The sequence below is a fragment of the Glycine max genome, chromosome 16 (genome assembly GCF_000004515.6).
Source record: "Glycine max cultivar Williams 82 chromosome 16, Glycine_max_v4.0, whole genome shotgun sequence".
Taxonomy (NCBI): domain Eukaryota; kingdom Viridiplantae; phylum Streptophyta; class Magnoliopsida; order Fabales; family Fabaceae; genus Glycine; species Glycine max.
Genome location: NC_038252.2, coordinates 32,189,415 through 32,211,269, shown reverse-complemented (window position 1 = coordinate 32,211,269; position 21,855 = coordinate 32,189,415). Strand labels below are relative to the sequence as shown.

Below are 21,855 nucleotides of genomic sequence, written 5' to 3'. Positions count from 1 at the left end.
TTTTTTCTTTCTCTTTCTACTTTCACCATTTCTCATGAAAAAACTGATAAGATATATAAGCTTAAATTTTAGCATGAAAAAAAACTTAAAGAAATACTTCTGAACTTATTCTATTGATTATTTCACTACTTTATTTGTCATTCACTCATTGAACACATATGTTCTATTTAGTTATTCAATTGCTTCATTTTCTTTCTTATAAAATAAAGGCTTCATAAAACTCATATATAACTAATAATTTTCTTCTACAAAACTTCTGTTTAAGTTATTTTATTTATTTATAGTTTTTTTTTTTTTTACATTGACCATTGATATTTGAAGTAATTATTCATTTTCTCTAAATCTTACAAGTAGATGCAAATTATAATCCACTATTTAAAAATTAGCTCAACAATTCACAATTCAAATCCTAATATGATAACCTTGAAAAACTTAAATATATATTGTATGAAGATTAGTTAAGATCGTAGATACTCTTATTCAATTCAACTTGTATCGAATAGTTATTAATCATCCAAGTGATCCAACCTTTAGTGTGTGGCTCATCTATGCATGACTCTATATAAACACCAACAGCTCCACCACTAGTCCCCATCAAAATAACACACCTAGCATGCTGATTTAGTTATATTTTTCAATTTAATTTGTGTAGATTCAATTTTACATCAACGGCAAATTTGAAGCAAAATATGTTCTGGATGGTATTATTTGTTCAATTTTATCTTTCACATCATGCTTGAATTATTACGTACTAAGTTAAACTAAAATCAAACAATTTGAAGTGGTATTAACATGGAGTTTTCACTCTGCTCCCAGCAAGAAAATATATTTTTCTCACGAAGTATTCGCCATCAAACTAACATAGCTTAGCTTGATTTCTTTATGGTAAGTAGAATAGATTTGCAAGTTAAAGGAAAGCATATTAATAATCAAATTATAATCCATTTGACAAATAAACAAAATAATCTTAATATGTATAAGTAACTATACATTCCAAAATCAGTATAATATAAATATCTTAGATAAAATGTTTATTGTACATTTTACATAAATTTAGAAGTTATTTCCTATATTCTTTTAAGAAAATTTATTTCTACCAAATTAACTTTACCTATTTTAGCGTATAATTTGAAATCAAATCTTACTGTTATTATGATATTTATTGTTCAAATGTTAAAAAGTTTGTTAAATTTCAAATGATTGGTATAAGTGCCCATATTTTTTATGAGTGGTAATACCTAATAGTGCCCATATATATGATATATGCCATAGACTCTCAGAAGAAAAATGGTGATCGGGCATTCAAACTGTAGTCTTTAATTTTTCTCTAAGTGGGAAAATAAAGATAATTAAGATCTAGGAAAGCATCCCTCAAGGCATCAACTAAAACATGAGAACAAATAGATAAAGCACAAGAATCCAAAACAACTAGAAACTCAGACTTCTAGTCTCTAATAAACACCTAGAGAAGAAGAAAAAAAGAAAAAAAATGAGAGTAATTTGATATTAACAAAATCAATATTCTTTTATATAAAATTAACAACACACTTTCCAACTTCCATCTAACTTTTTTACTCTAAATATCATATTAGGCATCTAATATTCTTTTTCAATTAAAAATTATAAATACTCAATTTTTAAACATCTTTTAAAGTTTAGAACTCATTTCTTATATTTCTTAAGCCAATTTCACTATACCTATTTTTGCGTATAGTCTGAAATGAAAGCGTCTTGATAATTATGATATTTGTTGTTCAAATGTTAACAAGTTTTTTTAAATCTGTGAGAATTTTCACATGATTAGTAAAAAATGTGCCTTGACTAGTAAATACCCAAACTCTTCTAGATACCTAGAGAGATAAAGAAAGAGAAGAGAGAAAAATATGTATTAAACGTATGATAGATGATAGATGATAGCTGATAAGTGTATATTGATAGGTGATATAGTGCATGTTTGAAAAATCATGTAAAAAAGGTGAATAGTCAGCCATGGGAAGATGCCTCAACATGAATTGGAAAAACTAATCGTGCTTCACTGAACATGTTGCAAAACCATAATTGTCAATGGTGGTCAGGGCGGCCACTATCATGGAGGAGCAAGGCAAGGCAGAGTGGAGGTGAGGCATGGCACAGACCTCTATCGCGTTGCATTTTAGAATCAAGGTTGGACTGGTCGCGATAGCTGTTTTTGTTTCTTTTGCTATCGCGGCCTCTATTATACAGACCTCAAAGTGTTTGTGTATCATTACTCTTCTCACAAATAATAAAAAGAAATCCAGGTATTTGGTGCTTCAGTGTTGGAAGATCATGATAATAATATACAAAGAGAATCAACTCACCAGCCGCTTGCTATAAGAAAGAGCACAAAACCTATTTTGACTTTTCTTTTGTTACATGCCAGAGAAATTGTAGACCAAAATGCTACTGTTGTTTCAAAAGGGAATCCATGGCCTCTGCCACTTTTTTCCTAAGAGCGTGAAGGGACTCTGTGAAATGAAAGACTTCTGTTTGTTCCATTTCTAGAGACATTGCAGAAATATTTCCGGCATGATCGCACTCAAGATGCTTTACAATTGGGGATTGTTCACCCAAAACCTGCCATATGAAAAAGATAAATCAGAAACATAACTAGTATTATGATAGAAGTCTAACCACATCACCTTCATGCAAGAGTACAAATACTAAAACAATAACTGAATAGCATAGATCATACCTCAGCTATTGCTGAAATCACCAAAATAGTTTGTAATCTTTTGACAGAAGATTTTGATTCCTGATCTTGTAATGGTCTCAGAATTTTATGGATATCAGGACCAAGGCCACCACCAAGTATGCAATCTGCCTCATCCAACACCTACTCAATAAACATGCAAAAGATTAGTGTAATCAATGCCAGGAACTCCAAAGAACTGGTAACCTGAGAGACTCTACATAAAATTCCCACACTAAAATATGATAATGAATACTAACCAAGTATCTTATTTCAGCAGGAACAACACTCCCCTCTTCAATGTATTCAAGAATCTCACAAGGAGTTCCAATCATGAGGCCAATTGAGGCATGTGACTCCCCATTACCTGGGGAAGGACGATCCTTTACAGACTTCAATTCTACATTGTGGATGATATATTTTGCAGCATTAAAGCACTGCAATGCAATTAAAATTTGCAAGGTTCAGAATCAATTCATAAATCCAGCTGCACATACAGCACTTAACAGACAAGATAATGAAAGTAATTAGTAGGGATTGGATCACCTGTGCAGCTTTCTCCTCTGTAGCGCAAAGCACGATGGCTCGTGGATGCTTTGAATTTGAACCAGGCAACTCTCTGTCCCGTCTTAGCAGCTGCACAAGTTGAGAGATTTAATCAACTTTTTCCAAACGAAATAATAAACAAAGCACATAACTGTAAAAAATAAATGAACAAACAATCATGCTAAAATTGTACTCATGTTGCAGTTTTAGGTTTCAGCAAGTGCCACCCCCAACCGTTTGTAACCTAAAGCTGACACAAGAAAAAATCAAGAATAGAGATATTTTATAATTTAATTTAATACAATGATTTGAAGAAAAAATTAATTTCATCATAGTATCTCAATAAGCAACCATGAAAATTTCCTTTCTCTTGGCGAAATACTAATGTTAACATTCAATGAATGCTATATAACAGAGTTCCAATAGATCAAACCAACAATAAGCAGAATAAATTTAGGATTTGGTGCTGAGAAATGCAGAGAAACCTTCCATGCAATTTTAAAACAGTAATTAGGAACCAACAAACCAATTCCAGGTTTTTCTATCAAACAGTAACCCATGCCAATACCAACTATATAACACAACAGCCATAGTCTTAACCACCAAGTGAAATACTATCAAATAAAAATAAACTACAAACTACAAAATTTGAAGCCAGGTTGCCCCCAAATTCCACTATCTTGTATCCACCCATCTAAATAAAGTTGGTAATTCTCAAAAGTCAAAACCTTGGAAGGCAAATGAACAGAATTAAACTAACCTGAATAAGAGGCAACAAGAAGGCCAAGGTTCTGCCAGGTTCAGATGGTGAACTCAACAGCACACTCTTCCCTTCCAAAACAGCAGGAATAGCCACACACTGTATCTCACTAGGTTCAAACTCACCAATCCCCTCCATGACCTCAACAAGCTCCTCACTCACACCCAACTCCTTGAAACCTCCAACCACCATGGTGGGGTCATTCTCATTCTGCACACCCTTTTGAACCACCATCTCAGTATCAGCATTCAAACTTAATGGCACTGAAGTTGAACACACTTGAGGGGTACCCTTTGAGTCTTTTGGAGACCCCTTGAGTTTTCTTTGCTTGAACCGTTCGAAAATCAGCGAGTCCCTTTGTGACTTGGATGACGAAGTTGAAGTCTTTGGTTCTTTGATGGGAGGGGCTACGGAGGAGGAAGAGGTTGAGAATGTGATGCTACTTCGAAAGAAAGAAGAGGATGGTGATGCTGATTTTGCTAAAGGTTTGTGCTTTAGAGAAAAAGAGAGGCTAAGAAGCTCTCTGCCTCTTCCTCTCATGGCTTCTCTTTTTACTTCTTTTTTTTTTTGTGCTATTCGGAGGAATGGAAAGAGGGAAAGGGGTTTGAGGTTTTGGTGCTGCTGAGGCGGTCAACAACTTTGGAACTTTTTGATCGATGTTTTGTTTCCTGTTGCTACGGTGATAATTAGGGGTGGGTACGCGGCATAACGCCCGTTCAAATTGGTAGTGGGCTGAATCAGTCCGTCCGTCCTAATGTAAGTTAAATGGGATAGACTTAAAAATATGACATAATTATGAATTATTTTAAAAAATTAATCCGTTACTCATACAGACCACGGGTTCTGCGGGCCAATCCATAGACCTGACCCGTTTACCCATCCTTAGTGATAATTGAAGGATAAGATCATATGTAATCCACACTTTATATGAGTCAATCTCACCCGTTAAGTTTTACTTTAGAGTATCCATGATTAATATTTTGTCACATCATTTTATTATTGATTAAAATATACTTTTAGTCTTCTAAATATGAAAATATTTAAAATTGTTCTTTGTGAAAATTTTAGTATGTTTTTTTACTCTAGTAATTAAAATGTGCATTTTTAAGCATGTAGCAAAATTCAACTATTTGAATTTTCATGTATTATCTTTTTAAATGGTTATATACATAAATAACTTAAAAAGCGTTACATTTACGTTATATTATATGTATAATTTATGTAAAAAAATCATTAACTTAAGTTTGAATTTTTCAAAATTATGTGTACGTAGACCAAAAAATAATATATTTTAAAAATATACTAAAAATTTTCACGAATAAATACTTAAAATTATATATATGTGGAGACGAAAATCATATTTTAATATTTATTATTTCAATTTTGACACAAAATGCACATTTGAATTTGAAGGTGACACCCGGAGTTATCAAGTTTGATTTTTCAAATTGATGTTCTATCATCTATTTTAAGGTTGCCCGCACAAGATTCTCTCTTAACTGGAAGATGCTCCATCTCAATTTGATGTATCTCATTGCTTTGTGTCTTTTTTGGGTAGAGTGGGAAGAAGACAAAAACAGAAAATTAGCAAGAATCCTTCCTCGGATCAAGGAGGACACCGTCAGGAGGATGTCGATCTCCAAAAGTGCTCCCAACCAAGATTCTAAGTACCCCAACGAGCCAAGGTGTCTGCAACACCATTAACATCTAGTCGAGAAATGGAAGAAAGGGTGAAACTCCAATTCCTTCCAAGAAGCTCATGTTCTTCCAACAAGAGGTTGACAATATTCTTGTTATCAGATTCACACACCAACTCTCTATATCCATGATCCCAACAAAAAAAATAAGCCCATGTTTAAGAGCTATATAAAATCTCCGCTAGCACATGGTCACCAACACCCGTTAATTGCCACATTCCCACCGCATCCCTCAAGGAGAAAGCTCGCTCCCATCAACATTAAGCTTAAGGAAAGGTTGATTGCGGGAACCAAGAACAAAACCAATTTGGTGCTTTGTTTCCCAACACCATGCATACAGTCTGCATGCAATTCACGGATACGTCTACAAACATACTGGATATTCCATTTCGGATTACAAAAGATGAAATTGTTCCTCCATAGCCAAGCCCACCAAGCCACCGACAGCAAAAGGGTCATGTTCTCATGAGCTAATTAATATACTACCTATCCCAGGAATGATATTGTTGCAAGTTAGGTTGCTGGGAATGTTCATCGCAACATGCATCCAAAGCTCTTTAGAGTGAGGGTAGTCTTGAAGGACACGAAAAACATCCTCAACAAGCATTGAACACTAGCACATGCACTAGAAATTAAGAGAAATATTGCAGTGAAGCCTCTTTGCATTAGTGGGAAGGGCTCCATGCAAGACTTGCCACAAAGAACAATCACAACTTTTCCTGAATTAGGGCGCACCAAATCCTCTTCCAAATAGGATTTTGGTAATGGCTCCCAATATTCAAAAGCCATTTGTAAGCTGACTTAGCTAGCCGTGTAAACACCAGAGCAATCACTAGACCAACCAAAGGAGTTTTCACCAGTGTGAAACCTGCATAATTTGGCTCCCTACTTGTGCAGGGATGACAGTATAAACCCCATTCTGGTTCCTAATTAACTTGTTGCTTTACTCTACATTCATTACTTTCTTTTTTAATATGTTTTCTCTTCTTTATAACTTGATGGTGAGCATTTCCTTTTTCTTTTTTGGGATTGTGTATTTTATTGTTACTTGTTGCTTTTCATTAAGTTACTCTTCGTAGCTCCAAGTAAATTTTGTAAAATGAGATTTTGATGTAACAATGGACTTTAGGCAAAGTTTGTTGAGTTCAAGTTCTTTAGAGTGAGATAGCACTTTCCATATGTGAATACACAACAATGGACTTTATCTAAATATAACATTTTTTTAAAAGTGCATTGCTCGAAAACTAAAACATAATATTTTTAGGAATAATCAATACTAGCTCTTATATTGATCTTTCCTAAAAAATTTCGAACAATACTCTTCTTTGTCTTAAATTAATACTCTAATCATCATGAATATATCAATTTAACTCAAAGAATATGAATAATTTTAGAAATGATCAATATTATATTAAAGATTAATTAATCTATCCAAAATTATTCAAAAAATTTAATCATGTAATTTGATGTAAAATTAATATTTTCTATCTAAATCTACAAAATATACACAAACAATCACTCTTATAGATTTATTTAAACATATGATTGATCAATTTTCATTTTAGCAGTGAGAAAAAGAGTAGCTAGAAAGTTAATTATCATAAAGGACAATGAAAGCTAAATTCACCACGGTTGTGGTAAAAAAAAAAACCTCTAAATATAAATTCTATCAAAAAAATATATGAAAATAACATAAAATCTCACTCAAAATTTCACTTAAAAATGATTTATCATTTGGGTAGAAAATAAGTAAGTGATGGATAATATCATGAAGACTTGCAAGTCCAAAAACTAGAGAATCAGACACTTGTTCAAGAAGGGTGGTTTCGAGAAGTGTGGTTTCAGGAAGCCTGCAGAATGATCATAGGCGGTTATTTTTTGAAAGTGCCATTGAAAAGGAGTTAGGAGGCAGTTATCAAATTTAAAGCTAAGGACAAGTGTCAGAATCTTAGAATAGGAGTTAGGAAACATTGTCAACACGTCAAAATTCTATAATCTGATCACTAGACTAGCAAATCTATAAATAAGAGATCCTACAATCATTTTATTTTGGTTAGAAACACTCACAATATTTCTCTAACTCTAATACACCACACATCAAAATGACCACAGGTTCTTTTTGTGAGAAAACTGTATGTTCCTGCTCAACTTTCATACTAATGTAATATTCTTTTCTCATCTCTAAATCTACTTTCAACAACTCTTGTTTTGCCTATATGACTCCTTCATTTTCTATGACCCATTCTTGTGTCTATAACTCTTTTTTAATTTTTTACATTTTATTTGTTCATCTTTCCATTATAACACATTATTCTTTTGATATATCTTTCTTTATTTAATATTATGCATGAAATCATTTTAAAAAATTCTTAATTGAACATTTGTTAAAAGAATTACCTGTTTTGCATGCAAATATTCATTTTCATCACAAAATGCAGAACTTATGTTTATTTTCAAATGTTTCAGAATAATTTTATTTTTCACAATTTGAAGAACGAAAAGTCACTAATTTAAATAAAAAGAATTCACATCTTTGAATCATGTGATTCTAAGTCCCGCAAATCGGAAAAATACTTTTATTTCATAACTTATTGTGAAATTCTACCATCATAAGTTACAACAAGATGATGCTATTCTTTTTTTTTTTTTTTTGGATTGTGACAAATAACTTTTAGTAAAAGTTAGGAAGTAGAAATAATACTATATGATATAATATCAGGAAAAAATAAAGCTCAAAAGCTAAATTATATCTATGGCATTATGGAAAGAAAGTCAATGATATATTGCCATGTCAATTTCATAAGTTTGATGTTAATCATAAAAATTATATTTATTTCTCAAAAAGAAATATTTTTAAAAATATTTATAACTTCTTTACAATCTTGTCAACTAATATTATGATTATAAAAAAAATACTTTGTTCCCTAGTGTTTTTCAACCTCGCCTGCATCAATGAAATTATCAAAATTATTAATCCCAATTGAAATAATTCCTTTTGATTACACAATCAAAATTTTAGGAGGAAAACTTAGCAGGAAAACTTTTAGGAAAAATTGCAATGCATGTCACTTTACATTCAAAGAATAGTTTATCTTAGGTTAATATAAAGACTAAAATATGTGAATTTCTTGACTCGCATGTATTAACCTCGTAAGCATAATTAACATAATGAACAAAATATTTTGAAAGGCAAATAATGACCAAAATATTTTAAGCTAAAAGAAAAGAATTGGATCGGAGATTCTAAAATCTTACTTGACCCACGTGCATTAGAAAAAAGGGAAAACATGGGAATAGCTTCCTACATTTTCATTTATCAGTTTTGGTAAAAAATAAAAAATAAAAACCTGAAAATAGCCAAATTAATGTAACAATCTAGAACAAATAAGAACTTAGCAATTGCCAAACAATTAGAAAACCAACAAGTGTAAATTAGGGTTGCATTTTCCACACGTATTTTTAGCTCATCCACTTGGTTTGAATTCCTCAACCCAAATTAGATGCACAAGGTGGAAAGAAAAATTAATTTAAAACAAGAAAAAGGAATGCATGTCCACCAACATCCCGATTCAAATAATGTAGGTCTAAACAAACAATACTGTTAAAAACTAAAAAACGAGATCATTTACTGCAAATCCAATCCAAATTAACATAAATTCATAAAAGACTAGAAACATCCATGACAACCTTTGTTCTGACTCAATTCATTAATCCTGGGTGAAGATAACAAGATTCTTATGAAAAAAAATGGAGCTGCATAAGGCCCCAGAAACCATGAAATTAAAGTTTGTTGATCCAAAAAATGGCTCAAGTATGATTCAGTTTATAACTTTGACACTGAGAATGAAATTGTATCATTCATTCAATGATAGTGAGCCAAGTTGATCACCAACTTCTTCAGAACCACCAACTTCTTCAGAACCGCCAACTTCTTCAGAACCAGCAACTTCTTCAGAACCTGGTGCAGCTTCACGAAGGGCCAGCATTGCCTCAGACACCTTTATTTTCAAGTCCTCGGGAGACTCCATCAGATGGATGACCTCTGACTGGTCCATTTCCAACAACATTCCTGTCACCTTTGCAGTCTGCTGGTGATTTGCAGTAAGTCCATCCACAAGTGGGTATAAATGTTCACCTAGCATCTGTCAGATAAATAAAATTAGATTCCTCATACCACGATAGATATAAATTTTCAAGAGTAATAACATTGGTAATTACTAATTAAACTATGGGCATAAAGTATTACACCCCTAAACAACAAACTCAAGAATTCAGAGGCCTTACGGGCAATGCAAAATTTTACATACCAGGTGCTGATTTTCTGGGGTAGCAGAAGCTAGAGCCGAGGCAAGTGTGTTAGACGATGCACCAGCATGATATTGATTATAAGTATGAACTGCAGAAATTCCAGAACCATCAAAGGGCAATGGCATCATTGGACCCCCCATACCATGGGGAATTACTGACGGATCCATTCCATTTCGACCATTCTCCATGTATCTAAACCCTTGGTTGGAGTTAGGATGCAACATCTGGTTCAAAGGTTCAAGTTTACAAATGTATGAAATAATTAGTATAATGTTATTTATATTAGAGGAATAAAGCTTGATTTAAGTAAAATTAAGTAATAACTACCTGGTTATGGTGCACCTGTTGGAGATTTCCAAATCTTCGAGGATCCCTTCTTTGCGAAGGAGGGGCCTGTCTTTGTGGGTGGTATGGCATAAAGAAATTTGGAGCAACACCAGGATGAATGTTTGGCAGGAGTTGCTGCTGGAAACCATATCCCGTTGGCTGAGGTGGTACAAGACCATTTGGCCCTTGACCAAAATACAACTGTTGAGGGGAAAGGCTTGGTGCCCCTGGATGATATCCTGGGATTCCCCCATGAAAAGGTGTAATTGCACCTAGGGCTTGCATTTGAGAAAATTGAGCCTATAGATAAGCCAATTGGTAACATTGTCAATTGATTCAGTTTGTGGGAAAATATAAATTAAAGTCAAATATTTATGACTAAATTAAATTAGGTTTTAAAACTACAAAATTGAAAAAGTGAAAAAGTAAAGTTTGTTAATAAATATGAAATGACAATTTTTTTCTCTCAGAGAAGAGGATTTGGACAGGAAGCACGAAAAAAAAAAAAGATTCAAAAGCCATGCCTAGTTCAATTTTAGGTAAGAAATTTATTATAGAAAAAGTAGATATATATATTTACTAACATGAAACCATGTGTATGTATACCAGAAAATAGAAATACATGCTACATCCACTTACTATAGAAGCTAGTAGTCTGTATTTAAATCATTAATTTATCCATAATTCAATCCAAGACAGATTTAAATTATATAATGAGATAAAAGATATGAGCATCACCTGCAAAAGAGCCTTCCTCTCTTCTTTGCGTTGGGCCACAGCTACATACAGGGGCATACGTCCAATCATCTTTCCATTCATTTCATTCAACTGAACAAACATAACAATAGCTCAAGTTGGATAACAAAATAAGGATATATTTAACTCAGCCAAGGCTTCTATTTTGTGAACAAAAGAACTAAAGACTTACTGCTTTATTTCCTTCCTCGGGAGTTGAAAAGGCAACAAAACCATAGCCCTTGCTATGCCCATTTGGTTCAAGCATCACCTAGAGAAGAAAAGCAAACAACAAACGTAACAAAGACTATCGTTTATTAAAATAAAAATGAAGTCATGTATGACATCCATACACAATCATGATAGTTAGTTCACATGCAAAAAACCTAAGAAGCAAAGAAAGACAAAAAGACAAACAAGGAGAAAATTTTAATATACCTTGCAAGATGTTATTGTTCCAAACTTAGAAAATAACTCCTTCAAGTTTTCTTCATTGATGCTATAATCGAGATTTTTCACGTACAAATTAGCACCTTGTAATTTTTCATATTTTCTCATTCTTTCCCGCTCAAATCTAGCTTTCAATTCTGCCTCTCTTTCGGCTTTGCGCTGAGCCCTACCTACATATAAAACCTTATCATCATTGACTGCGGTTCCGTTTAACCTTTCAATGGCAGCAACTGCTGAATCTGGACTTTCAAAATTCACAAAACCAAAACATCTAGACTTCCCATCTGTGTCTTTCATGACCACAACACTGGTTATTGGACCATAGGTGCTAAAGAGCTGCTTAAGATCTTCATCAGTATATGTTTCAGAAAAGTTTTTCACATACACATTAGTGAACTTTGGTGATTCATTTACTTGAGCCCTTGCTTGGCGCCTAACAAAGAGTCCAACATAGACTTTTTTATCATTTATCAACATGCCATTCAACTTTTTGATAGCATTTTGTGCAGACTCTTCATTGTCAAACTGCACAAATCCATACCCTTTCGATTGACCATTGTTATCAACGGCTACCTTACTAGAGAGTACAAATCCAAAGGCAGAAAAAGTGTCATGTAATGCCTTGTTATCTATTGATATGTCAAGGTTCTTGATAAACACATTTGCATATCCACTTTTTCGAATGCTAGGATCTCGGTTAGAAAACATAACACGGATGGATTTTCCATTCAAAGGAGTGAAATTCAGATGTTCCATGGCATTAGCAGCTGCAATATAAACATTGAAATTAGAGAGGCAAATCAATGCATTACAATATTAAGTTTATTAAATAACAGTTTTTCACTTCTATTTAACTCCTAGACTGGCTTAAATGGTTAATTATTAATCATAATAATAATAATAATTAATAAATGAGTCATTTATGTAAATATAACAATGACATTATTTTCTTTCATTCTTAGTAACTTTCATTTGTAGATATGATGGTGTTAATTACTCAAAGAACAAGAAGTAACCAAACAAATGGTAGAACGAACAACTTTCTCCGGTTCAATGTAATTGAAGCATTGTTTATTATAAAACAAAAACAATGAAAGTTTCCTTCAGAATCAAAATGGGAAAAGATTCAATTCAGTTTAGCTTCTCTAAAATAAGAGGGTCCATATCACTTTAGAGAAGCCAAATCTGTAATGACTAGACTTTAAAAAATTGATCAGTGAAAAAAAAAACCTTCTTTATTTATTGTTGTCATTATTAATCATGAGAAATCCACATTAAAAATTTAGGTCATTCCAAAAACTATTATTTACACAAAAAAAAAAGTTTTTTATTTAATATTTATTGTTGTCATTATTATTATTAACTCTGGAACACAAAAAAGGGTCAAACATTTAAAGACATGGAAAATATTATAATTGAAGAGAGGGAAAGAGAAAACACCCACAAATTCCCACCGCTCCCTTCGTGAAAAAAAAATCACTGAAATAGTATACTCCAAATGAATAAGCACACCAACAAACTAACATGGTCCTTTTCTTCTTTTATTCAATCAAAAAATTCATTCAACACTAAACAACACATTTAAAAAACACCAATACAACCCAGACAGAAGACCACTCTAGATCAAAATAATCAAATGACTCACTGAAAGAAAAGGAATAACTACTCGTTATCCAAGTAATAATACACAAACAGAAAAAAAAAATCCATGCCACTGAGGGAAAATGATATCTTCTTTTTTCTTCTGTTTATTCAATTGTTTTTAAGAAAATCCAACACAAACAAAATTAGAAAACACAAACACCACCCCATCTCAATAGACAAATATTATTTCATTGACAACAAATAATGTCCGAAACTTCAATTGAAAAAAAATAATAATCACTTTTTGCACAAAACAATTTTTGTTATAATTCTAAACAATGAAGGATGATAAAAACAAACCATCTTGGGGGTTGACAAAGTTAACGTAAGCATATCCAAGAGATCGCATTGTGAGATCCCTACAAACCCTAATTGAAACCACTTGGCCTACTTGGCCAAACAGTTCAAACAGTTGCGCCTCATCAACGTTCCTCTCAAGATCACCAACGTACAAAGAGGCATTCCCGGATTGCACACCGTTCAAAGCTGGAACCACCACCCTCATTGCCACCGCCGGAGCAGAAATCATTGCAGCCGCCATTTTTCCTGCAAAAAATTCAATTCTCTTCGAAACAATCCAAAAAAAGAAAAAACTGAAATCAAAGTAGCTGTGTAAGGATCGAACAGTGAAAGAAAACAAGGAAAAGACAAGAAACAAGGATTACAGTGGCTAGGGATTACCGAAAATGGATTGGAGATTTTTTTAAATTTGTTTTAGTAAATTTTTGGGTTCTTTGATTCCTTGCAAGGGAACACAGAACCAGAGGTGAGGTTATGTGTTGGTGTGAGAGTGAGAGTAAGAGTGAGAGTGAGACGTGGGGTTTATATACTGTCTTGAAAAATGTTGTTTTCTTGGTGTTTTTTTTTTTTTTTTTGAATTGTTATATTAATCTCGTACTAAGGAGTATAAACAGATTATGTGGTCCCGTGAAGAATTACTATGAGGCGCGTGTTGTGACATGTTTTTTTTCTCTCTTTCTTTTTCTGTCATAATTCCCGCATGTTGACGTAGAAGTTTGTGGCACATTTAACATTATATTAATTGATTGCATTTATTATATTAATTGGCTACATTTTCTTTTTTAAAAGTATTAATTGAATGCATTTTCTTTTTTAAGAGTATTAATTGACTGCATTTAAGGGGCACAAAGCAAAAGTGGACTCTGAACCTTAGTTTTCACGTCATTGCGTGAGATAGAAACACGACACGTCATACTTACATGCGCCCAATAAAAAGCTTACAACTAATAAAATATAAATAACATGTGAAATTAGAGAAACAGGCTCCACAAGGAGGGCATTCTTGTGATTTCATTTTCTTTCCAAGCTTCGAAATTGTTATTAGGACGGATCAAAATCAAATAATAGCATTTATAAACCGTCAAATTCTTTAAAAAAATTGTAAAAATAAAAAATTTAAAAGTTACATTTTTTTGTTTGATTTGATTTTCGGATCATCTTATAAAAATTGAATTAAATCGAATAATACAACATATCATAATTATATTGATTTTTCCTGAGATAATTAATAATAATTATTAAATAATTTATTATTTTTCATTTGTTTTGTTTATAACGAAGATGTATATTTTTCTTTCATATATTCAAAAAATGTATTAATATTTTTTAAAAATAATATTAAATATAAAATAAGACACAAATTATTATTATGTCAAAAAATATTATTAATAATATTTTATATTAATGTTAAATAGAAGTAAAAATAATAACTTATAACTAAAATATGTTCAGTAAAATTAATAAAAATAAATTTATTTTTAAAATTATATAACATATATAATATTTATATAAGTTTATATAGTTGATAGATTTAAACTATGATAACATATTAAAAGAATAAAAAATTATGAAATTGAACCAAACAAAATAGTAAAAAATTGATTTGGTTTGAATTTCATGTTATATTTAAATTAAATCAAATTATATCATTATTTTTATTTAAGAACTGCCAACATCCTTAATTGTTAAGAGACTTTAGGGTGTTCTTAAAGTGAATTCAAATTTTCTTGCTTTCTTTTGTTTTTAGTTTTCACGTGTACCAAAAAGATCTAATTCCTTATTAATGATATAATTTATTTCCTTATATAATGATTTGATTTTATTAATATATATTAAATTTTATATAATAAAAATATTAATTTATCGTGTTATTATCTTTTGTTTATGTAAAAAACAATAAATAACTAATTAAACGAGAAATTTTATAAATATATTTTATATACATTTTATTATTGTTGTTATTAGTAGTGAATTATTATTATTATTGTTATTAAACTTAAAAAAAGAGTTTCTGCTGATTTTAAACTTTGATATTTTTAATTAAAAAAACCATAAAAAGTTCATAATCTAACTTGTTAAAAATAAGCCTTGAATAATCATTTTATATGTATTTTAAAATGTATATATAAATAGATTTTAAACTATACACATAATCATCTATTTAATATATTATAATTCATAAAATATATTTAAGAAATAAAAAACTATACAAAAGAAAGTCTTAGTCAATAAAAGTGTAGATGTGGAGTGTGTAGCATTTTCACGTTGTCACTTAAAAACATCCAGCGTTTAGTTTAAAAAAAGTTTAAATGTGTGGGTCAGACTCTTTCAGTTTTACTTAAAAAAAAAGAGCACATATTAAAAAATGTTAATAATAATATTATTATTAGAAAAATACATATATATTTATAAAATTTGACTTTTGATCCATTAATAAGTCATACTTTTATTATGTTTTATATTTTAAGTTATAAAAATTTTATTTTAATATTTTATATTTTCAAAATTTTCATTTCGATACTTTTTCTTATTTTTTTAAAAATTTAAACTCAGTAAATATTATAAATTTTAAAATAATTAATTTGACAATAATAATTGAAAACTGATATTATCTTCATTTTAAATATTATAAATCACCCTAATTCTTCTCTTACTTCATCTTCAAACTTAACCCTAATAGATTTGTGTCTCTCTCCTTCCTAATTATCATTGTTGTTGTATGTCACCATCAGATGTATGCGCATAGTTGTGAACACCAACCAACCCGATAAGTTGGATTGAATATTGGTGGCCTGACTCGTGGGACATGTTAGGTGCACCAATAATATTGCTGGTGCATGCAACAATTAGATAAATGAGCAAAACTGTCCTTGTGTCAAAGTTTGAACATAAAATTAATTTAGAAAAAAATTCCTTCTCCTGGGAAAGAATCTTCCGGATGAATAATTTGTTTTATCAAAAGAACCTTTATTCGGTAGTCTCTCCGGAAGAAGATTCTTCTGGATGAAAAAAAATTGTTCTTCCGAAAGAAGGAATTATTTTTTAAAAAATTAATTAGTTTTATTTTCAGATTTTAACACAAGGACAATTTTGCCCATTCACCTAATTGCTGGGTGCACCAACAATTGCTGGGTGCACCTAGCATTTCCCTGGACTCGTTTGATTAAAACATCCGATCACAAATACAGTCGAATTGGTTGGGTTTGAAAAAAAAAACAGACTGGATTGGCTTGCTTTGGCCCAATCGATCATTTCTTTTATTTTTTTTCAATTCTTCTTTTACAGATTCTTTTATCATTCATAAAAGAAATAGTTAATTATCAGAGTTGAGTCAGAAGCTATTAGTACTGGCCAGGTGGCAAGAGTCCCTTTGGTTTCTTGTTTAATTTTCTTTTTTTACCGGTTGACCCAAATAATGTTAAATACACACTCATTTCGTTTAGATCTGGAAAAATGATTATTAGACAGAAAAAAGTCTAAACGTCTTGAGAGAGATATAAAAAAAGAAAAAAAAGTGACTAATAAGATTAATAACATGATTTGACTGGAAAATAAATAATAAAAAAAATAAAAAATGTTATTGAAGTATTTATATATAATAGGTATTTAAATATCACCACTTTTAGATTCAACACGTTTTGTATTCAAGTCAGATTATTATATAAAAAATAAAACTTAGAAACTTTTATTCTTTACGCTTAACTCTAGAGAATAATATAATTATCATAACATTTAACCAAGCATTATGGTAAAAAGGATTAGAAACAACGAAGTTGTGAGAATAAAAAAGATTAGAAACTCTAGCATGTAAACAAAGAGCCATAACTGCTGGTGCTCCACTTCTCCAGCATATTCATCTACTCTCTCATTCACTCTTTTCTTTGAAAACATTCGACTCATGGCATCTATTTCCCTAACTCATAAAAGCAATTGACTCATGGTATCAATTTGTCTTGACAGGGATAGAAAACATCTACTTATAACGAATAAGTTTATAAGTCCTCCTGTTTTATTGTAACTTCGACCAGAAGCATAACATGTTTGGATGCGACTTCAAATCATGAGTTAACATGTTTCAATGCCTATCTCTACATGATGTGTAGATGGTATTTATGACAATTTAGCTTCAAGATTAGCTGCCTTTAGAGGATATCTTATAAAAAAATACAAAATTTAGTTGAGTAATTAAGCATTTGTACACAGCATTTATTAATGTTATTTATTTTAATATTTTATTGTTTGTGAGTTACCATATCAATAGTGGAGGTTCATATATAGAAGTCTTAAAGAAATCTTAGTAATTGTGGTAGATCAAGGTTTCTTAATTTTCCTTGATAAATGACTTAAGAGTGTGTTTGGATGAGAAAATTTAAAATTCTAAAGAATTTAAAATTTTGAGAATTTTAAATGCTTCAATTTAAATTCCTTCATTTCTAAAATTTTATGTTTGGATAAAAAATTAGATTTCTCATTTTTAAAATTCCTTCATTTTATTAATGACTTCACTCACCCTTTGATGTAATTCAAACAAAGGACGGAGGCTACTTGGCTTCCATCAAACCCTTTGGATGTTGCTATTTTTAATGAATAATTTTTTCCTACACAATAATCATATTATTATTTTTATTTAATTTACAGGAAAAGAAAAGAAAAGACCTAAAAAAAAAGAGCAAAACTCTGAGAAAACTTGAAACAACAATGGCTTCACTTTCCCTCTCTCTCTCCACACCAACGACAACAACCTCTATTTCCTTCACATCATCCTGCATCTTCTTCTCTTCACATCAATTCCACACACACAATAATTCTCCCCGGCATAACAAGAAAATGTCCTCAAACAAGCGCCGCGGCACCGACCTCCAGAACAAGCACCGCGGCACCGCCTCCACCCTCACTCGCAGCGAGGTCCGAGGCGGCGGCCGGAAGCCCTTCCCGCAAAAAAAAAACCGGCCGCGCCTACCGTGGCTCCAACCGCACTCCCCTCCGCCCCGGCGGAGGCGTCATCTTTGGCCCGAAGCCCTACGACTGGTCCATCAAGATCAACCGCAAGGAGAAGCGCTTCGCCATCTCCACCGCTGTTGCCAGCGCCGCCGCCAGTGCCATCGTGGTGGAGGACTTTGTGGTGGAGTTCGCCGAGAAGCCAAAGACGAAGGAGTTCATCGCGGCGATGAAACTGTTATAAGAGAGAGAATACTGAGAGAATGAAGTTTTCTGGAGAAGCACAACACAAGAATTTCAAATTCTTTCATAAAATCAAAGAATTTGAAATGCTAATATTTAAATTAATTAAAATCCCTGATTCAAATACTCAAATTTCAATTTCTTTTCAAATTTTTATCCAAACATCTTAATTAATTGAAAAGTAATTAAAATCCTTTAAAAAATTGAATTACCCTATTAAATTTCTCTGTCCAAACATACTCTAAGAGTAATAATGGTTTTGTTTATATGTCAACAGACTGTTAAATGATGTAAGTAACTGGTTATATCTATCTGTCAAATATGATACAGAATTTCTTAAGCTCTTTGCTAGATGTTGGTGGAGAAAGTTTTCAGCTTTGACGGTGACAATTGGTGCAGAAACCTTCAAATTTTTTTTTACTCCTCCAATTGATGCTCTCCTTCTTGAGAAATTACTAGGGTTGAATAGTGGAATGTATTTTTTTGGAATATTGATTGGCTAGATCTTGGTAAATCTCATTATTAGTTTTCTAGTTTATTATTGTTGATCAATTGGTAATTGTTTTTTTGGTAATCAATTGGTAAGTTTTTTGCTTCATTGGGGAAGGAGATCGACGTACAATTGTCGTTGCCTCTTGGTTTTGATAAAGTCCATCAGTATGAGCCAAACATTAGGGTTTGATGTGTTGCTTGTGTTTAACTAATGATTCTAAGAACCCAGTATTAGGGTTTGATGCACTGCCTATGTCTTACTCATGATTCCGTGACAATCCATTGTGTCGTGTGGCAAATGAGAGAGTTTGGACTTGAGGAGCCTTTGACTCAACTTGATTAGTGACTCTTGTCATGCACAGACTAATTGTTAAATAATCGAGTAATTTATATGATTTAATTCTTAAGTATAAAATATAATTGTCCAAACTACAAATTGCATTTTCAAGTACATTAATAACAATTTGTTATCAAAGGAATTTTTTTTATGCACAAACAAATTTTTGTAGAACTAAAATGAATTTGCTGTTAGAAAAATAAGATAAATTTACAATCAGGAAAATGCAATTTGAAATATCTTATATTATATAATTATGTAATCTAATATATTCTCATACTTTATTGTTGTTTAACTTTAACCTATTACACTATTTTTTTCTAACTTAAAAAAATATTTCCAATGATTCAACATAATGATTAAGAACGTAACATAAGCAATTTCTATAGTTAAATTGATCTTATATCCCACTTTAAATTATTTATTGAAAATTCAAAATATTTTGTTCATATTCAAAAATATTAATTTATTATAAATTGTATTTGTATAAAAATATTTATCATGTATAATGAAAAGAATAAAATACTAATTGATATTAATTTAAACAAAAGTAACTTATAATGTTAAAAAACGAATTAGATCTCTCTCTCTCTCTCTCCTTTTTACTGAAAAACGAATTAGATCTAAAACTCTTCACATAAGAAAATGGCCAATACTCAATCATTCAGTGTTATATTCTATTAAAAAGATCATTAAGTGTTATATTTTATTATCTAGACTTCACAAAACTCTAAATTTGAATTACCTAATTGTCAAAACCAAGACACATCTATCTTCAGTCATTTATACGTTTTGAAACTCTGTAAATGAGGCAAGCCACATTTCAACTGTGGCAAAGACTACAAACTGTAGCAGACTAACCCAAAATATTTTAAAAATAAGGAAGCTAGCAGACATAGAAGTGTTTTCCTACTCTTTATTTCTTAAATAAAAGCAAACAATATTACTAAGCACTCTAAATATAGCTAAAGTTATGCAATATATTTAGAAGCATAAGACAAATACAAATGTTTACAAAAATCCCATCACACAAAAACACCAAAGAAGCCTAAAATATCTATGGCGTTTTCCACAAATAAAACACCCCCAATCATGCAGCCCCATCTAAAGTCTGATATATTATACACTTTCAGTTGTTAACTTCTGCATGATATATAAACTATAAGACTCGCTTTGACTATTGAACGAACATCAGACTTTTAACACTCCAATGTATAGTCGGTTAAGCCTTGTCTTAGAAATGAAACTTAATCTTCCTTTTTGTCCATCCACATGTGATCACCAACTGTTCGACCAAATCACATATCACAAACAACTTCAAAATATTATACAAAGATCTCAATACCAGAGAATGTAGCTGTACCACTGCTACTAAGAAACATAACTGATTAAAATGGTCTTTCTAAGACGATTATTAACCATTTTTGTAGGGTACATCATAGAATCTGAAAACATTTACCATGATGGTTTCCAACCATCTTGGAATGTATGTATCACATTTAAAAACTCAATTCCAACAAACAATATAGAAAACTGTGACTATTCATAGCAATAAGCACTGAAAGCACAGTTGAAGCTCAGTTGAAGCTCGATTCCAGCAATAGAACCATAATCACATAATTCGCGGTAGGCTTCGATACATGATAGGGGTTCACAATAGTGATCTTACAAAGAATTGATACGCAAGAAGTATACATAATCAGTATGATATGCTATTTAAATTTACATAGAATTTAATATATAAATTAGTATGCTACCAATATTTTATAGAGGAATAGGTTTGTAACTTTTATTAATTTTTGATATTAGTTTACAGTGATATATATACAAGTGAACAGCCCTAATATGTAGTGAATCAAGCTACCAATCTCCTAATAATTCTCAACAAATCAGAATTGGAAATAACAGATTTACACGGCTAAATAATTAAAGGAATTGAAAACTAATTATTATTATTGATATCCTCCCGCAAGTTGTATAATCTGGATGAGAGATGCAACTTGGACAGTAACGATTCGAACCGAGGGCGAAGCAGAGGCTTTGTTAGAATATCAGCAAGTTGATCATCGGTAGACACAAAAGACACTCGAAACTTGCCATGTTGAACATGTTCTCGGACAAAGTGGTAGGCTAAGGCTATATGTTTCATCCGAGAGTGGAAGACAGGATTAGCACTGAGATTTGTGGCACCAAGATTGTCACAGTATATGACTGGATTGGCAGTGGGCATGTGACCAAGTTCTGTGAACAATGAAAGAACCCATAATAGTTCACTAGTCGTGTCAGCCAAGACTTTGTATTCTGCTTCAGTTGATGATCGAGCAACAGAATGTTGTTTGCGGGAGCTCCAAGAGATGGGAGTGTTACC

General features: G+C 31.6%; 2 protein-coding genes and 1 pseudogene across 3 annotated transcripts; 1 reads left to right on the top strand and 2 right to left on the bottom strand.

Moving 5' to 3' along the window:
• Positions 1 to 2,125: 2,125 nt before the first annotated feature.
• LOC102662794 (DEAD-box ATP-dependent RNA helicase 39) lies at positions 2,126 to 4,668 on the bottom strand. Its single transcript, XM_006599399.4, has 5 exons — positions 4,017 to 4,668; positions 3,257 to 3,346; positions 2,971 to 3,147; positions 2,714 to 2,854; positions 2,126 to 2,595 (listed from the first exon to the last, which is right to left on the bottom strand). The coding sequence occupies exons 1-5, from the start codon at positions 4,554 to 4,556 to the stop codon at positions 2,422 to 2,424; spliced, it is 1,122 nt and encodes a 373-aa protein (XP_006599462.1). The 5' UTR covers positions 4,557 to 4,668; the 3' UTR covers positions 2,126 to 2,421.
• A 4,205-nt stretch (positions 4,669 to 8,873) lies between these two features.
• LOC100808877 (polyadenylate-binding protein 2) lies at positions 8,874 to 14,397 on the bottom strand. Of its 2 annotated transcripts, none has more exons than XM_026126286.2 (8): positions 13,859 to 14,397; positions 13,478 to 13,770; positions 11,522 to 12,300; positions 11,277 to 11,354; positions 11,087 to 11,176; positions 10,349 to 10,648; positions 10,021 to 10,245; positions 8,874 to 9,855 (listed from the first exon to the last, which is right to left on the bottom strand). In XM_026126286.2, the coding sequence occupies exons 2-8, from the start codon at positions 13,716 to 13,718 to the stop codon at positions 9,568 to 9,570; spliced, it is 2,001 nt and encodes a 666-aa protein (XP_025982071.1). In that variant the 5' UTR covers positions 13,719 to 13,770; positions 13,859 to 14,397; the 3' UTR covers positions 8,874 to 9,567. The 2 variants fall into 2 exon arrangements, with proteins under 2 accessions (XP_025982071.1, XP_006599461.2); XM_006599398.3 differs by having other exon boundaries at positions 13,478 to 13,723.
• Positions 14,398 to 18,304: 3,907 nt separating this feature from the next.
• LOC106796453 (50S ribosomal protein L4, chloroplastic-like) lies at positions 18,305 to 18,659 on the top strand (annotated as a pseudogene).
• The last annotated feature ends 3,196 nt before the right edge of the window (positions 18,660 to 21,855 follow it).

Bases quoted from the DNA above. Each gene is read 5' to 3' on its own strand.
- LOC102662794 (XM_006599399.4), bottom strand. From the start codon at position 4,556: ATGAGAGGAAGAGGCAGAGAGCTTCTTAGCCTCTCTTTTTCTCTAAAG. The intron at 3,148-3,256 runs GTGATCCAATCC...ATTGCATTGCAG, and splicing joins CAGAGGAGAAAGCTGCACAG to TGCTTTAATGCTGCAAAATA. The intron at 2,596-2,713 runs GTATGATCTATG...TTCATATGGCAG, and splicing joins TGATTTCAGCAATAGCTGAG to GTTTTGGGTGAACAATCCCC.
- LOC100808877 (XM_026126286.2), bottom strand. From the start codon at position 13,718: ATGGCGGCTGCAATGATTTCTGCTCCGGCGGTGGCAATGAGGGTGGTG. The intron at 11,177-11,276 runs GTAAGTCTTTAG...ATGTTTGTTCAG, and splicing joins CCGAGGAAGGAAATAAAGCA to TTGAATGAAATGAATGGAAA. The intron at 10,649-11,086 runs GTGATGCTCATA...GCTTATCTATAG, and splicing joins AGAGGAAGGCTCTTTTGCAG to GCTCAATTTTCTCAAATGCA.